This window comes from Vanessa atalanta, chromosome 3 (assembly GCF_905147765.1).
Source record: "Vanessa atalanta chromosome 3, ilVanAtal1.2, whole genome shotgun sequence".
Classification (NCBI taxonomy): Eukaryota; Metazoa; Arthropoda; class Insecta; order Lepidoptera; family Nymphalidae; genus Vanessa; species Vanessa atalanta.
The window spans coordinates 11,368,309-11,386,462 of NC_061873.1; the positions used below are offsets into that span (position 1 = coordinate 11,368,309).

Genomic DNA, 18,154 nt, shown 5'->3' on the forward strand with positions numbered 1-18,154 from the left:
CATCTGGAGACGCCCGAATGAAGTGATAACTTTAACTAATCTACATTGAAATTGCATAACTTCAGAAAAGCTTAGGTTATCACTTAAATGTTATGTATATTAATATGATTAATTAATTATTAATAAAATGTTTTTTTGATTATAAGCTTGATAGACTGGCGCCATAATGCGTTACGTAACGCGTTACGCAACGAAGCGATTTACCCTCCCATAACATGTTATAAGAAAAAACGTTCTTCGCTAGAATTTAAATGTTTTTAAATAAAACTATTGTCGCTATTATAATTATTTAATAAATATGAATTTATAAGTATCCTTAAAAAAATACTAGTAAATACAATAACATAAACAATTTTTTTTTAATGTTTATTATACTTTTATTATTTTTCTTATAATTCATGTATCATGTGCTATCCACTTCGAATAACTTTTTTGGAAATCTTCGTAAAGACTTCTTTTTTAATTTTGACTTTTGACTTGTCTTAGTGACTCTAAGATTTAATTTTAAATGAATGTGATTTAATTTTAATTAAATGAATGTTTAAGTGTATATCGCAAGTTTGTGTGCTTAATATTTACTTACGTTAGCTAGCTCAAATGGCTTTGATGGTTTTTAATATACTTTGACATATAAATGATGATTTGGTCATCGAATATTATATATTATTTTGTTAATTATTTAAATAAAAAACTATTTTAATTAGATAAAAATTATTAGACCACGGCTAGCCCAGATTATAAAACAAAAGGCATGATACAAAAGCGAATACAATTTTATTTCTGTTAGCGGTAGTTCGAGCACCGTGTTCTTTTGTTAATTTGTCAAGAGTGCTCACTTCAATTATGAATTACTAGTTTTCGCCCGCGACTCGCCTCGCGTCTTACGGGTAAGTTAGGTGTTAGGCATAGAAATTAGTCTACATCCTTCCATGGAATTTAAGCTTGCTTTGCAAAATTTATTAAAGTGGTTTGGCCATGAAAGAGAAACTTTAATAACTTTACTTTTTTACTTGGTGGTAGGGCTTTGTGCAAGCCAGTCTGGGTAGGTACCACCCACTCATTAGATATTCTACCGCCAAATAACAGTACCGTAATATTGTGTTCCGGTTAGAAGGGTGAGTGAGCCAGAGTAATCATAGGCACAAGGGACATAACATCTTAGTTCCCAAGGTTGGTGGCGCATAGGTGATGTAAGGAATGGTTAATATTTCTTACAGCGCCTTTGTCTATGGGCAGTGGTGACCACTTACCATCAGGTGGCCCATATGCTTGCCAGCCAATGCCAAAAAAAATAGAAACAGACTCAAAGCCAGACGTAGTTTCGCATTTATAGTATATATTTTGTTTCAATGTTATTTAATTTCGTGATATGATTTTTACACTTAACGTCTACCAACACTAAATATGATTTGAATTTTGTATAAATAGCGATGCTAAATGAATGATTATAATTATTGTTGAATTTGTGCCGAGTGGTTGCTCTACCTGGTTAATAAATATTGTTTATAATAATACAAGAATTCTTTCGCTATCCTGGCTCACCTTCCGTTTCAAATCTGAGTCGATTCGTTTATAAACATCGCTTTTTTATATGGTCATAGAACATAAATATATCGGTATATCTATTATCGCTAGTCATACTGTACGCCCCTTTGAAGAATAGCTTTTACAATTCACACGTGTCAATGCGAGGCGTTAAATTAATTCTCACCAATAGGCAGATGTGTGACATTGTGACGTCACACTTATCAAATGCCACATGCCATTCAATATATCGATATTGGGGTAAAAGCTAGGGTTTGAATGTCGCTTATATAATCGTCCCCATTTTAATAATGCGTCAAATATAATGCATATTTTTTTATACGGAATATCGTTATTCTGACGTATTATTATTATATTCATTTTAATATATACGTCACATAAATTATAATAATGTTAACGTTATAATATTATGTGATGAGCCGAGATGGCCCAGTGGTTAGAACGCGTGCATCTTAACTGATGATTGCGGGTTAAAACCCAGGCATTGAATTTTCGTGTGCTTAACTTGTGTTTATAATTCATCTCGTGCTCGGCGGTGAAGAAAAACATCGTGTGGAAACCTGCATGTGTCTAATTTCAACGAAATTCTGCTACATTGTGAATCCACCAACCCGCATCGGAGCAGCGTGGTGGATATGCTCCAAAAACTTCTCCTCAAAGGGAGAGGAGGCCTTAGCCCAGCAGTGGGAAATTTACAGGCAAATGCAAATTTAAAATCTGTTTATCTTTATGTTATCTTCGATTGTAATAAGCTGTACGTATATGTGAGTGATTGTATGTCTAAAAATAAAAATTGCAGTGAAGTAGCGTTTTAGAATAAATGCCTAACGAAGCCCTCTCTTTAAGTGGAGTGGATCATTACCAAGCATTGGGAGAGTTACGTGTTATCACGTCACGTAAATAATTTTTTCTCCCTTATACTATCTAGTTTTTTTGTATCCACAAAAAATGACATATGCAAACTACATAATCTACAAAAAAATTGTTCCCACAAATTCGGATTTGCTACATTTCGGTTAACCTTAGGGATATGTCAGCAGGTCGGCACGTGTCACGTTGCTGGTATTTTTACACACGTGTGGACTAACGATAACAAGATCTTTTTATATAGCATTTATTCAAAGGACTCGGTCACTGTACGCTTTTTTTAATATATGTTAATTTTTATGTTTATTTAATTTATTTATTTTAATCAATAAAATTTTTTTAACAAGATTATCTTATTATCAATAGATATGTGACTGAAAGAATTATAATCCAATTATATTATATAATTAATTATAGATAAATAATACTCATGATAGATACATTGTTATTTTATTAACTCTAACTCAAATAGAATTGAATTTAGAAGACATCAAAACAAGATACAGATAATGACAGACTGCCCGTGTGTCAATGTGTAATAATCGCGAAAATCTAAGACAACATTATGTGAACCAGTACGGACTGGAAACATCAAATAAAATTCGCCAGTCTGCCCGTGACCACGAACACTGCAAAGTGCTCGAAACGTCGGGATGTTAAAAATAATTAATATACGCGATTAAATCCGTTAAAAAACTAGTTTTATTTCAAGATACAGATATTTTTTAGTACAATTAGTTATAAGTGAGTACTACCCACGTAAATAGAATAATCTCTACCACCAGTTCATTGTTTGTTTTTTTTTTTTTAAATAATACATTTTCTTTTTATATTTCACTGTTGTAATATTTTATTCGAATCCCTTGGATAAATTATATACGATTTTACAACATTTAACAGTGTATTTAATATAATTGATAATGACTCCGATTTCCCTGGTGACAATTACTGTAAATGGTATAATGTCATACGAAGCAATTTATTTTATATCACAAAGCAGTAAGATACATATTCGCTTACAAAAAATAACGAATTTATTGCATTGTTCGGTATATATTGGTGACTAAATGCAGTAGCAATTTTGGCTCCCCTCAATACGTCGCTATAGCCATTACAAGTGGACCCTTTTAGTTTTATATCTGTATATCGTTACTATTTGGCTCTATAAATGCAATATGGATCTATTTAAAGTGGCCTATTCCGTGTCAAAGCTAACACATTTCAAGGATAATGTCTAAAATTAAGAGTATATTATATATCTGTGGTTAGTGAGACGTGTCACATTTCAAAGTAAACGAACAAAGATGATATGTACTCTTGGCTTTAAAGAGTAGTGTGGTGTATTTTGATAATATTAAAAATAAAGTTCAATAAAACACTGACGAAATACCCGAACGGGATGAACTTATATATATATATATATATTATAAATGCCAGATATAATAACTTGCAAGAGTTTGAAGGATAATACATGTATATATTCGTACTTATTGTATATAGTGTGTATTTAGATTATATACTGGTATTTTATATGTATTGATATATAATTTGTGTATTCTATATCCACATTTATTAATTAGTTATTACACCACCACCCAACTCATATTTTATGAGCTAACATAACCTACATAGTTGGTTGCCTGGAAGAGATCGCTATGTAGCGATACGGTCGCCGAAATTGTACGCGTCTTTTACTAAAACTGGATCTATAATGTATTTATTTATATTCTTTGATTGGTGTACAATAAAGTATAAAGTAATATAATAACATAAGAAGTCATGAAAATCACGGGAACATCGCCCGTCGAAGACGATCATGACTTACTTAATACTTATAATCATGATTGCTTACTTTAAATGGCCTATATTTATATAGACTCTGTTAGACGTAGACTGTCTGTAAACTAGAGATTTTAATAGACAATCCCGTTTCTTTGATTTTTTCTCTTTTGTTATATATAATACTAATTGTCACTTTTATTTTAACTAATTGTGAATTTTAGGGGTTCTTCGTCAGATGTTAGGCGCGAAAAGGTAGACTACGACTACCTTGGAGTTCAAGCTTGCAACACACAGACAGAAAAATGGACTCAATATAGATTTTAATCAAAATTTAGTTGAATGATATCAACAAATTTTTGCATAATTATTAGTTTTATGGTATAGAAAAATGGCGTATTTATTTTGCGGATTATTTAAATTGGGGTTGCTGTCAGGGGTTGATTGCATAATTTGGCGATATATTTATATCACGCCGCACGATCATTGTGCCCGTTTATTGATTGCACGAAATAACTACCTAGACTCAATGGCATTGGATATGTTTACTTTGATAATGTATCAATTCACTATGCTCATCAGTTTTGTGCAGCGTATCGATAACAAAATCAAAATATACTTCATTCGAGTAGACTCTTACAAGTACTTTTGACTGTTCATTTTACAGTATTTTATTAAATGTATAGTTTGTGATCAAAAAGCAAATATAATCATGATGTATGTAGAGCCGAGACGGCCCAGTGGTTAGAACGCGTGCATCTTAACCGATGATTTCGGGTCCAAACGCAGGCAAGCACCACTAAATATTCATGTGCTTAATTTGTGTTTATAATTCATCTTATGCTCGGCGGTGAAGGAAAACATTGTGAGGAAACCTGCATGTGTCTAATTTCAACGAAATTCTGCCACATGTGTATCCACCCACGCGCAGTGGAGCAGCGTGGTGGAATATGCTTCAAGCCTTCTCCACAAATGGAGAGGAGGCTTTAGCCCAGCAATGGGATATATACGGGCTGCTAATGTATGTACATGTAGATCGTCTACACATTGTCGTATTCAGACAATTTATGTAGATATGCGAACATGTTTAGCTATTTTTAAGGCTCTTTAATAACTATGTCACGGTTTTTAAAATATTTGTATCGTCAAGGTATGAACAGGAAGTGTTCACATGCGCTTCTGTCAATTCCCATTGCAAGAAGGTTAAACCGTTTCTTAAGCTGTTAATGCGCTGTCAGGTTTTATAGGCTATGAGTAAGTGGTAGTCGAAATGGGCACTCTGTTTCTTCAATCTCATAGGCATAGTAGTGTTGCATATCGATAGTACACTATCAATAGACTATCGATAGTTAAGGTGTTAGCGATAGTATATAGCGATAGTCTATCGATATTGTTGTCACGTGTCAATACTAAATGTATTACTTTTAACCAATCGATAGTATCAATAGTATCGCCGCTGCCAATAGTATTGCTTACAGAGAGCTAGCGATACTATCGATAGTATCGATAGTATTGATCTAACGATACTATCGATATCCTAAATATTTTTAGTGGTCAATTATCGATAGTCAAACTATCGATAGTTCTGCAACGCTGAGTCATAGCAATCTGACACTGACAAGTGATCTTAGACCTACAATCAAATTTATAAGGTATGGTATACAGCTGCAATCTTCGCGCTGAGTTCTGTGAGAGAATAATGCCATTACTTTTAACCATCCCGGTCTAGGATTTGAACCGAGGACATTGAATTCAGAACCCTCATTAGCTAGCCACTAGACCAACAAGGCTATTAAGTTATTGTATGCCACGGAAATTGCAATGTGGCAAATGACCCTGTCTGTAATGGTGTTTTTATCTGAAATGAGATCTTGCAAAATCTTTCCGATAACAATCAGTTTCGGACATTGATATTATTTATTGAGGGATTTAAATCCGGATCGAATGTATGCTATTAAAATATTTTGTATAGATATTATCTAGGGTTGCCAGACCCTAAAATTTAAAAGCCGGATTGTACATTGTGAAAATCAAACATTTTAGTATATTTTGAATCTTACTTACTTTTCACACATGGGAAATAGATTTTATGCTGAACATAGTTTTTTTAGTCAATCTTTTTCCGGAAATCTTAATTATGAATATTGCGAATAAATTGAATATATGTTTTTTTTTAATTACAGCAACAAATACTTTTCAACGCTTTATGTTAATAAAGTCCTAGAGTAATTGTTTTCTTTGTTAACTTATTTGTCCATAGAATTCTGAAACAGACCGTAAATGCCACACTCCTTAGCAAAAATCTCCTCTCCTATCAGATAGATAGATAGATAGATAGATAGATAGATAGATAGATAGATAGATAGATAGATAGATAAAGTCTTTATTTGGATCACACCACATGAGTAAAAATAAGAAGATAAAAAAGAAATGACAAAAGGAACACAGAATTTAAGTTAATTAATGACGTAGAAAGAAAAAAAAAAAAAATAAACAAAAAAAAAAAATTAACTAACTTACAAAAATATTTTATTATATCAGCGAGTTTGGAGCTAGTTCCAACACGTTGCTCTGTCTATCTTACTCTGTCTGTCTGTCTGTTGCTCTGTCACGACCAAACCACAGAACCGAATTTCCTGAAATTTGCTATCAAGCAAGCTTGAACTCCAAGGAAGAATATAGGCGTACTATTATATACCTAGTCCGAGACGACTATCCCCTAGCCGAGAGTTGTGGTTCATAAGAATACATTTAGCACGTAAGCGTTGCAAACCCCAAATTAAATACTCGGTATTTGCATGGATAACCATGATTTGGCTTTACATTAGCAGCCTGTAAATTTCCCACTGCCTGGCTAAGGCCTCCTGTCCCTTTGAGCAGAAGGTTTGGAGCATATTCCACCACGCTGCTCCAATGCGGGTTGATGGAATACACATGTGGCAGAATTTTGTTTCAGAAATCAGACACATGCAAGTTTCTTCACGATGTTTTCCTTCACCGCCGAACACGAGATGAATTATAAACACAAATTAAGCACATGAAAGTTCAGTTGAGCCTGCCTGGGTTTGAACCCGAAATCATCGGTTAAGATGCACGCTTTCTAACCACAGGACCATCTCAGCTAGATTTGGCTTTATTTAAGTCAAACTAACATTTTCGATTTTCGACAATTACATACCTTCATGTAAAACCGAATTTGAAATTTGAATTGAGTTGGAAATGTTTTTTTTAACTGGTTTGAATATTTCGTTAGAGGTCTATATTTTCTAGAAATGAAAATATTTTCACAGGTACTACGATTACCTACGGTTCAAGCACAAGGCGCGGTTCAAGGTCGCTCGTCCGTAGCAACGTAAACATTAGTCGATACGTACACAAAGGCTATTTAAGGGAGCATTGCGTCATAAACGCTTATGTCAGTTAGCCCTCACTTATGTGTTAATTAAAATTACAATAATGAAACTATTTGATAAACACGAACGTTTCAAAAACACCGTATTAACCCCACAATAGGTCATAATTCAATGTATTTACTAGTATTTGTTCATATAGTTGACTTATCATAAATGTTTAACACATTTTTAAAGTAGAGATTATTATTATAATGTAGGTAGGCTTATGGCCCAGGTTACGGTAAGTGGTCAGCATCGTCCATAGACAATAGCGCTGTAAGGAAAAATAACCATTGCTAACATCTCCAATATGCCACCGACCTTGAGAGTCCCTTATGCAAATAATTCCACAGGCTTATTCACTCTTCAAACCGACACACAACTATATTAAGTATCGCTTTTTATCGATACAATATCTTATGGTACCTACTCAGACGGAGTTGCACAAAACTCTACCATCATGATCTTTGATCTAAACCGAAGGTAAAGTGTACAAATCTAGGAAACAACAAGGGAATATGTTCCTAATTTGTGTTTAATTATTCATGCTTGCTTGACGGCAAGGAAAACATCATGAGTAAGCCTATACGTGTCGGATTATTTTGTAACATTCCAAACTTCACTGTACCAACTTGAAATGGAATTCAAACTTTCTTCTTTAAAAGAGGCCCAGCAATAAAATATAACAGGCTGATTCTTTAATTTACTTACTTAATACTCTTAACTATGTATCCCAGAAACGAAAAGAATGCGAACATATGTATCATTCAAGGGGTGGACGTCATTGATCTTTCTCGATAACTCAAATTAAGCGAAATCACGTGTATCGAATCACGTATCAAGTATATGTGAACACCAAGTATTTAAATCGGGGTAGCAACATTTCCGTGCCTAATCTGTGCTTATGATCACCATTCTCGGTGTTGAAGGAAATTGAGGTGATACTATAGGTTGGTAATCTGGTGCTAGGCATAGAAAAGTATGCCTACGTCCTTCCTTCGAGTTTAAGCTTGCTTGAAAACAAATTTGATAAAAATCGTTTCAGTGCTTTGATCGTGAAAGAGCAACAGATTGACAGAGTTAGACAGAGCAACGTGGTGGAACTAGCTCCGAGCTCGGTAATAGGAGATCTTTGTTAAAGAGTGGGACATTTACGCTCTGTTTCAGAGTTCTATGGGCAAATAAGTTAACAAAGAAAACAATCATGAAAATGTAACATAGGCAGTATTATCGTTTAAAAGTCCCATTATGAATGTACAGTATTGCGTGACCAACGTTATCTTTAAATCAATGAATTATTCCTGTGGATTTTCATATTTTCCACAGTTTGTGGGGCGGGATTGTAACCGTAAAGTACTTTTCCTTTGTTTAATAACGAGATTATTATTACCCTTCGTCGATTTTTAGATTAAGTAAAATGCTGTATAACTTATATTGTTATGTGACTTAATTGGACGAGTGGCCAGCTTTTATGGGCACAGAACCCATAGGTGACCAATTGAAAGTTTTTGGATTATTCAGTGTAGAAATTCGTAACATTATTTAGGCTATAAGTTGGCAGTATTGGACTCCCGTGTTTCAGAAAGCCCGTCGTTCCTACACCTGTTCCATTTACAGTCGTGTCGGGTTTGTCTCATCGAATTATTAAAATGGCAAACTAGTGCACTTATATTTGCGAACACAATTCTTTATATATAATAGAACAAATATTGAATAATAATGTTTGTCATCATATTATTTATACTAGAAGTCCAAGAAGTTATATTTTCAAGATGATATAGTCCAAAATCTATATCTAAAGGACACATCGGCGGGTCGGCAAGTTTAAAACGTAGACTCCTTCAAAGATTCACAGGAACGAAGTGAGGTACGAGTTATAAAATGATAAATTTATTCCCATTATGCATCTTATCAATTAGAGACTCCTATTAAAGAGAGCAATGTAGTGTCAGTACGAGAGTTTAATGTTAAAGATAATTTATGATCGAATAAAATGAAACGATCATAGTTCAATGGATATGACAGCGACATTTCTGGGACTGGCAGCTTAAGATGTTTATTGATGACTTGGAATGTTTGAATACTGAATTGGGGTCGTAAAGAGCATTATGGAAATATGAACTTAGACAAATTAAATTTTTAACGCCTCTTTATTTATTAGTAATATAAAGATCAACAATAATATTAATGATAATTATTATACGATATTAGTCTTCGTAGGAATAAAGAAACAGTCAGTAATTTCTGTGGGGTTTTGGGTGATCCACGTTTGTCAACTGTCAAAGTTTCATTCGACACGTTTTATTATGATGTTTTTTTCCTTTAACACTGAGAATGAGATGCAATATAGATACCTTATTGGTGTTTGTCCGGATTTTGACCAATAATATTTAAGATTTACTTATTCTATCCAATGATGTAAGCTGTTTGTAATATAATAAATGTACATTACTAAGTAGAGCCGTAAAATAAGATCAGATCGGACATAATTCAATTATTTAATACCTTTTATGTTGTCAGGTTCCAGGAAACATTTCTATTGACATTAATTGTGTACCGTCATCGGAAATTTTATCGTAGGTACAGTCTGTCGTGAATCCAGTTGCCATCCAAAAGTAGTCTATTATTTTAGGGTAGGTTTGTTTTACGTTCTATATATACATACGAGACTGTTCTATATTTAATCAATTAATAGTTCATCTCTCTCTTAATAAATATAAAATTGATGTTAAGGATATTATAATAAACAAATATATATTTATTTAGCTTAATTGTAATGTTTATGTTAATTAATTTTATTTGGTTTAATTATTTATATTAATCCACCAACCCGAGCTGAAGCAGCGTGGTGGAATTCATAATCTCAAAGAAAGACTCCTCTTTCTTTGAGGCTATGAATACTGAGGCTATGGCTAGCCTAGCCATTGCATATTTACAGCATGTTAATTTATATTTATTAATGTAATATTGGAAACTATTTTTGTGACCTCAATGATCTCTATTCTATTCAATGTTTTGTATGCTATCGGCCATTGTGGTACATTTACAAGCAGTTCCTTATTATTTGTATACATCATATTTGTCATTGTATATAATATTATATCTGTTTAACGTTCCGTATTAGAATTATTTCCGGTCGTGTGAGTTTAACGTTTCATTGAATTATGAGAGAGAAAGAAAAGAGTGTACTTCAACTATATAACACTAGGTGAACCTGCGGCTTTATCAGCGCGAAATTCATAAAACACAAACTTCCAACCCCTGCCCCTTACGAGTGGATTGTTTCGTAAAATCCGTTCCAAAAGGAACGTACTGCTAAATTTCAAGTTTGTTATTAATATATATATTGTTTCAAGGTGTTATAGTTTCTGAGATTTCGTGATTGATTAGTGGTATTTCGATTTTGAAGTGGTTAGAACGCGATGGCCCAGTGGTTAGAACGCATGCATCTTAACCGATGATTTCGGGTTCAAACCCAGGCAGGTACCACTGAATTTTCATGTGCTTAATTTGTGTTTATAATTCATCTCGTGCTCGGCGTTGAAGGAAAACATCGGGAGGAAACCTGCATGTATTTAATTTCAACGAAATTCTGCCACATTTGTATTCCACCAACCCGCATTGGAGCAGCGGGGTGGAATATGCTCCAAACCTTCTCCTCAAGGGAGAGGAGGCCTTAGCCCAGCAGTGGGAAATTTACAGGCTGCTAATGTAATTTCGATTTTATATATATATATATACCTGATTATCTCTTCTATACTTGGCTGTTTTCTATAGAAATACATAACATTACAAAATTACAAAAATAGTTTCAGTTACAAAAATATGAAATCTCTAACCAGTTGTATAAATAATTAAATATTTCGTTAAAAATGTAACAATAAATTTTTATTTTGTTTCAGATCTATTATCGATTCACTATTGCAATCGTGAGGTGTATATAACAGAGAGGGGCCCGGACAGCGAGGGGTATATCCGGACACCTGGCTATCCGCACTTCTATGTCGGAGACGAGTGCCGGTGGAAACTTCGCGTGAATCCCGAGCAAGTGATCCGAATAACACTGTTAGATGTTAGTTTGAGAAGTAAGTTATTTATACTGCACATTATTGTAAAACTAATCCAAACCAAACCTAACCAAACCCAACCTTAATTTTCATCGCCTATCGTAAGGTAAACTATATATTATCTATATTTTACTACATACTATAAAAAAGTCGCTTCCTACTGTCTGTCCCTTTGTAAGGTTTGTATGTATAGTAAAAGCATTGTTTTGTTGAAAAACTGTGATAATTTTAGAGGTTTCTACTGTGATGTCGAAGATAAAAACATTTTTTGCGCTTACCTTCTAAACGCTGGCAGAACCCTACGAGATAGATCAAAATAATGTAGTACAGTATTGTACACCTTAAAAAGGTCTACAATGTAGTCCGCGATGGTACGTGTCTATCTCTTAGGGATAATGCAAAATAACTATTTTTTATCCTTTACGTTTTACGAGAAATAATGACTTATTTACGAAGCGGTTTTAAACAATACAGCATTAATCCTTATCCAATTAAGTCCCTTAAATACATTGCAGTAGCTACCACAGTTTTTCTTCTTCTGGCAAACGGTAGGCAGGTAATCGGTAATCGTGAGGATGATATAGGCAAAATTATTTATAATCCTTTTAAGTTTATAATAATACAATATTTTTAAAGAATCAATATAAATCTCAGCTGGTTCAAGCGATTAACTGTACCGCACTGATGTTAATTTACTTATTTGACTTATCTAAATACGCTCCAAGTTTTTTTCTCGTAATATATTCTGTGAATATACAACATTTCCGAAGCTACTACTCCATTGCTGAGTGTAAGCGTCATGATTTATTAAATTAATGTGTAATAACTGCAATGTATGTAAGTTTAAAACTTTTTGTGCGGATTCGGAACAAACAAACAAAAGTTTCCGTCTTATAAAATTATTACGATATATTATTGGGATTGCGCTCAGTGAAATGAAAACAGTCAGTTTTATACATAGTTTTTGTAATGTAATATTCCAACTTTGGACGTTGAATGAGCGTTGAGTGCTGATATAAAACTTCGCGCGTATCATAATAATTTCAGAGTAAGAAATGACGTACGACCTATTTTATTCTTACGTTCGTAGAGAGGAACATTTTTGAAGCATGTTTTTGAACTTTGAAATAATAATATACTGTTCCCTGATTCTTTCTCTTCCTTTGTACTGATAGCCCGATGAGATGAATTAATTAAATGGGGAGACATACATACATAAGTATTTGGAAAATCAACGGCTTTACTCTAGGAACGAGAGCGTAATTACAGCCAGGTTTTTAGTTCGGGCTGAGAATGTTTTTGCAGGAGAATCGTCTACATGTGATATAAAATTATTTATAAGACTTTTCGGTTTTATGTCCAATATCTCTAATTCTATTGACACTGAGTACGCCAGAAGTAGAATTATTGCGTAAGAAAAGTGTTGGTTTCGTGCCGCAATGGCGAAAGAACGTCTCATTTGCGAGCAATAATCCAGCGTGTCTTTCTTAGTTTCGAGTTTCAACATCAGATACTTGGTTGGTACCTGGTAGATATTTAATATTAACATTTCTAAAATTAAGGACACATAATATGATCTACATTGTTTTAAATTTTGTTGATAAGTTATATATTGTTAGTAGTGCAGGTTTCTTTACTATGAAACTGACGTGATTATTACACAACGACGCTAACGACTAATCTAATCACCTTAAGTGTGAAAAGTGATAAGTAATTTAGGAGCTAACTAAACAATATACATGCATGATGTCGAAATAATGCTAAAATAATATAAACCCTTCCTTGTCGTATAAAAAATACACTAAAGAATATTTTGTATTTTTTTCCAGGTATAGGACCGTTCGAAAATGAGTGTACTGACTACGTGTCGGTCGAAGATTCGAATGGTAATGTTTTATTGTCGACTTGCGAACAAGTCGACTTGCCTTCCCGCCTGACTTCCACCACAGACACAGTGGAAATTATTGTTGAAGCTAGATCTAAAGGCGCCTTTCCCAAGAGGGGCGTGTTGTTTCATTATAAAAGTAAGTTTATAATAAAAGCATTATTATTATAATCTTTTTAGTATTTTTTAATGCGATAAATAAATTATTTTAAAATATATAAAAAAGTGTTATGTAAAAAGTGTAAAAGCGCCATCTATGACATACTATTATCAACAGGTATAGGTTGTGTTACGTTACTAGCGCCATCTAGCGGCTACTTAGTGTACCGGAACGAAGATGTGGCGCACTACATGTGCAATGTCAACTTCGTCTTCGAGGACACGCTGCAGAGGGCGCGAGTTGTATGGTGCTATGATGATAATAGGTGGAATGATACTCTACCTTCATGTATAGGTATGTACATAATATTATTATCCCGCTACTTTAAAAAAAAATGTGGCCAAAATCGTTGGTGTTTCGAATTCCATTGCAATTAATGGAATTCATAAATTTTATATTTATAATGTTATTAAAGGTATTTACTTAATTTCATTTTAGTTGCTAATGTTACAAATTATAATTTCTTTAGTAAAATTGTATACACAAATGAAAAAAAAAAATGTTGGCAGACAATTTAGATATAATAATTATAGGAAAAATCAAATATAGAGAAGAGTCATTCTGTCATTTATGACAATTTTTCTTTATTTATTCTTGATAATTAGTAGGAATCTCTGGCAATGAAAGCCCTTTATTTTTAAACCGTTACTTTTAAAGGTTTAATTCATAAACTTAGGTTGTCCGTCTCTATTATTCACTTCACTACGTGAAAAAATACGAGCATGCGCAGTAGACATTTGTCTTCTCTTTTATACATGTGGTATACCTTACGAGCGAAAGTAACAACAATATATGTTTCGGTTTCTATACGATTATTTACTATTATTTGCGTGATATATGATTATCGGTGCTATTAATGCGACGTACAGTTGATTTTTGTGTGAAGGTGAATATTATTATTTTGAACGTTCCGAGAGCTTCCTACTTCAGTCAAGTTTTCGTGTATTCGTTATTTGGCATCGGCAGCGGTCGTTCGGATCTCAAATTGATATTTTTGTCAGTAGCGTGTCAAGTACGTGTTTATAAAAAAGTGAGTTTTGATATAAAATATTTTCTAACTTTATAATAGTGATTTTTTATGTGATTTCGTGATTGTTCTCTGTAAGGATTTATTGTTTCGGTGAGAGGGTATCGTTATTTTTATTATTTTCGGGGGTTTTTATAGTTAACTATTTTACAATGTTATAATTCGATATATTTTGAATTATCACAACCAACAAAAATGATATTTAATTTGTAAATATTTGATTAGAACTTACTCGAATAGTTAAAAATGATTTAATATAAATTGTTAAGCCATTAATTAAATCTGAAGATGGCAAGAATGCTAGCAGCATTTCATAAAACCATAAAATGTTAAAATAAACTGTAGAAAAATCTATTAAATATAAATACATCGTAAATCATAACACAATATATATATGTATTTTGACGCGTATTTTAAATCCTTGCATACCGTTTTGAAAAACATTAAACAAACATATTGATAGTGCCATTATCCTTTTTCATATGTATTTTCCTGGTAAGTTTGAATCGCCTGTGATCATTACTTATTGTAACTTTTAAGCACTTATTTTGCATATATTTTTTTATGTAAGATGTAAAATTAATTCCTTTATTTCATAAATATTTAAAAAATATAGAATAATTTTCGACTTCACGTCACGTTAACAGATAATTAATTTTATTTGTATATTTCGTTTACAACATTACAAATTTACAAACTCTTATACTTGGTAGGACTTTCATAAACATCCTTTAATACTTTAGCATATTCAAGCGCCGAGCAGTAATAGGTACTTAGTATTGTTGTGATTCGACTTGAAGGGTGAGTGAGCCAGTGTAATTAAAGACACAAGGGCCACAACATCTCAGTTTCTAATGTTAGTGGCAATGTAAAAAATGGTTATCATTTCTTACGGTGCTAATATCTATGAACAGTGGTGATCCTTTACCAATAGGTGGCACCTTTGCCCGTCCGCATTTTAATAGCATAAAAAAATATATTATTGAACTACTGGAACACGTTAAAAGATACGATAATGTTAGACGAAATAGACGCTTATCATATAAAGTATTAAATGTATTAAAAAAAAAATGTTATCAAAGCGATATTGAATTAGAGTTTGAAGCTGATACAGAGTTGTTTATCAATTATTAAATAATAAAAGGGCTTATGTCTCGACTTTTAACATTAATAATTATATTTACAAATACATTTTAAAGTTCAAACATTAGTTAGCTACAAATGAATTCAAATAATATATTCACGACTCTATATAGATTTGGAAATATTTATTTGTAAACATATTTGTGTTGTTGTGTTTTGATAATTATCAAAATAATTATGTTTTGATACAATAATTTAACTTTGTCGATTGAAAGTTGAATGGAATATAAAATACAGTTTATAATAATGATTTTTGGTCTTTACTCTGAATATCTTATATAGATTACCTATATTTGGAAATATAAATGTTTCTTTTAAGTGATGATGCTGTTGTCGAGATATGTCGAGATATATGATATATATGTCGACGGCTAAATATATTTATTTATTAAGTTATCTCTTGTCTTTGTTTAATCAAAGTGTACACAACTAAGACATGGTACTGTTTAGTACTTAACCGTAAAATAAATTAGTTTTTTTAAATTTAATTTTAATTATTGATTTATCTGATTTTACAAAATTAAAGAAAAACTTTAAATAAATATATTCGATTCGAACTCATAAAATAATTATGTGTAAAAAAAAGTAAAAATAGATGTACCACCTGATGGTACCCCATTCGACTCTAGCTCTGAAAGAAATATTAACAAATCCTTTTACCGTCATTCTACCGAAAACTTTTGCACCAACGATCTTATGTCCCTTTGCTTGTACTCTAGGCTTACACTACCCCTCTAACCAGACTACAGGTATACAAAGTATTGCCGTTAGCGGTAAAATAACTAATGAGTGGGTGGTACCCACCCTGGGGGGATAAAATCGATCGATAGAGTTCTTCAAAGTCGAAAACAGGTTAAGTCCAATATGGAAAATTGTATATGTTTGTAGATATAGTTTGTTTAACCTTAACGTTGAGTAATTGTAGAATAATATTTGTATTGAAGAAATATTTTTAATTGATCAAATACCTTTTTCAAGCAATGCAGCATTGCTGTGTTTTTGTAATGTTAAATAAGCCGTAAAACTAACACCGTTTCGGAATGTAGATTCTACCGCGAAGAACCTGCTATAAACTCAGTAAGTAGTTACTTTTTTTCATCAAGGAAATAATACATTTAAATGTAATACAATTTCCAGTATGAAAATTATTACTAACTTTAATTTAACCTTAATTCTACAGTACGTTATAACAAATGTATATTTATGTATATATTAACATCAGTCGGCTGTTTAATGGTTAATGTGAAATGGTCTACGGAACAAACGAAGTTACAGTTGTCAATTCGTAATTATTATAAAACAAAGACCCCCGCTGCGTCCGTCCGTCAGTCTGTTTGAACTTTTATTCTGTGAGTTTTTCTGAATGCGTGTAACTTAAGAAAATCTCAACGGATTTGTATACCGTTTTCACTAATGGACTTACACACGAGTGCTTAAAGATGCAGGTGTATAATTCATTAAGATTTTGTGCAATTAGGCTGAAATATAACGATAATTGTTGAAGGGTACGGAAAACATATACCGACTAGGAGAGTTATACGTATTATGATATAAATGTTTTATGTTGGTCCTTATTCTTTCGAGCGAAGCCAGGGCGGGTGGTAATATGTATATATAGTATACACGCCTTCAACAATAAGGCCATCTTATTTTACTAACGTGACGTAAAATAGGTAGTTATTTAAACACAACATAATTAACCCCAACTAATTAACAATAGAATAATGTTCAGATAATATCGTTAAATTGCCGGTAGTTAACCTTTTATGGCTTTTGTTTCGACTCACTATTATGATTATGGTATAATTTTACCATAAATGTTTTGAGTAAATATGTTAGATTATGAAAATAAAAAAAATTACTAAAATAAATGGCCACAGTTACTAAACACAATATTCGGTTAGGATTAATGTGTCCTAATCACTGAACTATCCCAAGATGGAAGATTGCTTGTTCCGACCCAAGTAAGCCGAATTTACATGTGTTACTTATTTGAGTTTATAATCCATCTCGTGCTCGGCAATGAAGGAAAATATCGAGACGTGTGTGTCGCGTCTAATGTACCACATGTTTATTCCTTCGCATTGGAGGATCTCTAAACTTTCACCTTGAAGGGTAAGACAGCAGCAGCAGATATTTAATACATTGTTGTAGTCATGTGATCTTAGTGTGCCAATATCACCACAATGTAGAATAGAGAAAAACGAATAGGGCTGTCGAGATTTTTTCGATATATATTTTTTTAATGACATACTTAGTTGTCATTTATCATTTATTGTATTTGTCACA

At 32.7% G+C, this 18,154-nt stretch overlaps 1 protein-coding gene across 3 annotated transcripts in view; it reads left to right on the forward strand.

The window, feature by feature from the left end:
• LOC125077182 overlaps positions 1–18,154 on the forward strand; it is a 115,793-nt gene that overhangs the window by 79,532 nt on the left and 18,107 nt on the right. Inside the window, exons 4-6 of one of the 3 annotated variants that reach the window (XM_047689024.1) lie at positions 11,486–11,668; positions 13,480–13,674; positions 13,813–13,989. In XM_047689024.1, coding sequence (XP_047544980.1) covers positions 11,486–11,668; positions 13,480–13,674; positions 13,813–13,989 — 555 coding nt within the window. Of the gene's footprint in view, positions 1–11,485; positions 11,669–13,479; positions 13,675–13,812; positions 13,990–14,648; positions 14,726–14,796; positions 14,816–18,154 lie in introns of those variants that run through there. The other 2 variants (XR_007120733.1, XR_007120734.1) reach the window with 2 other exon arrangements.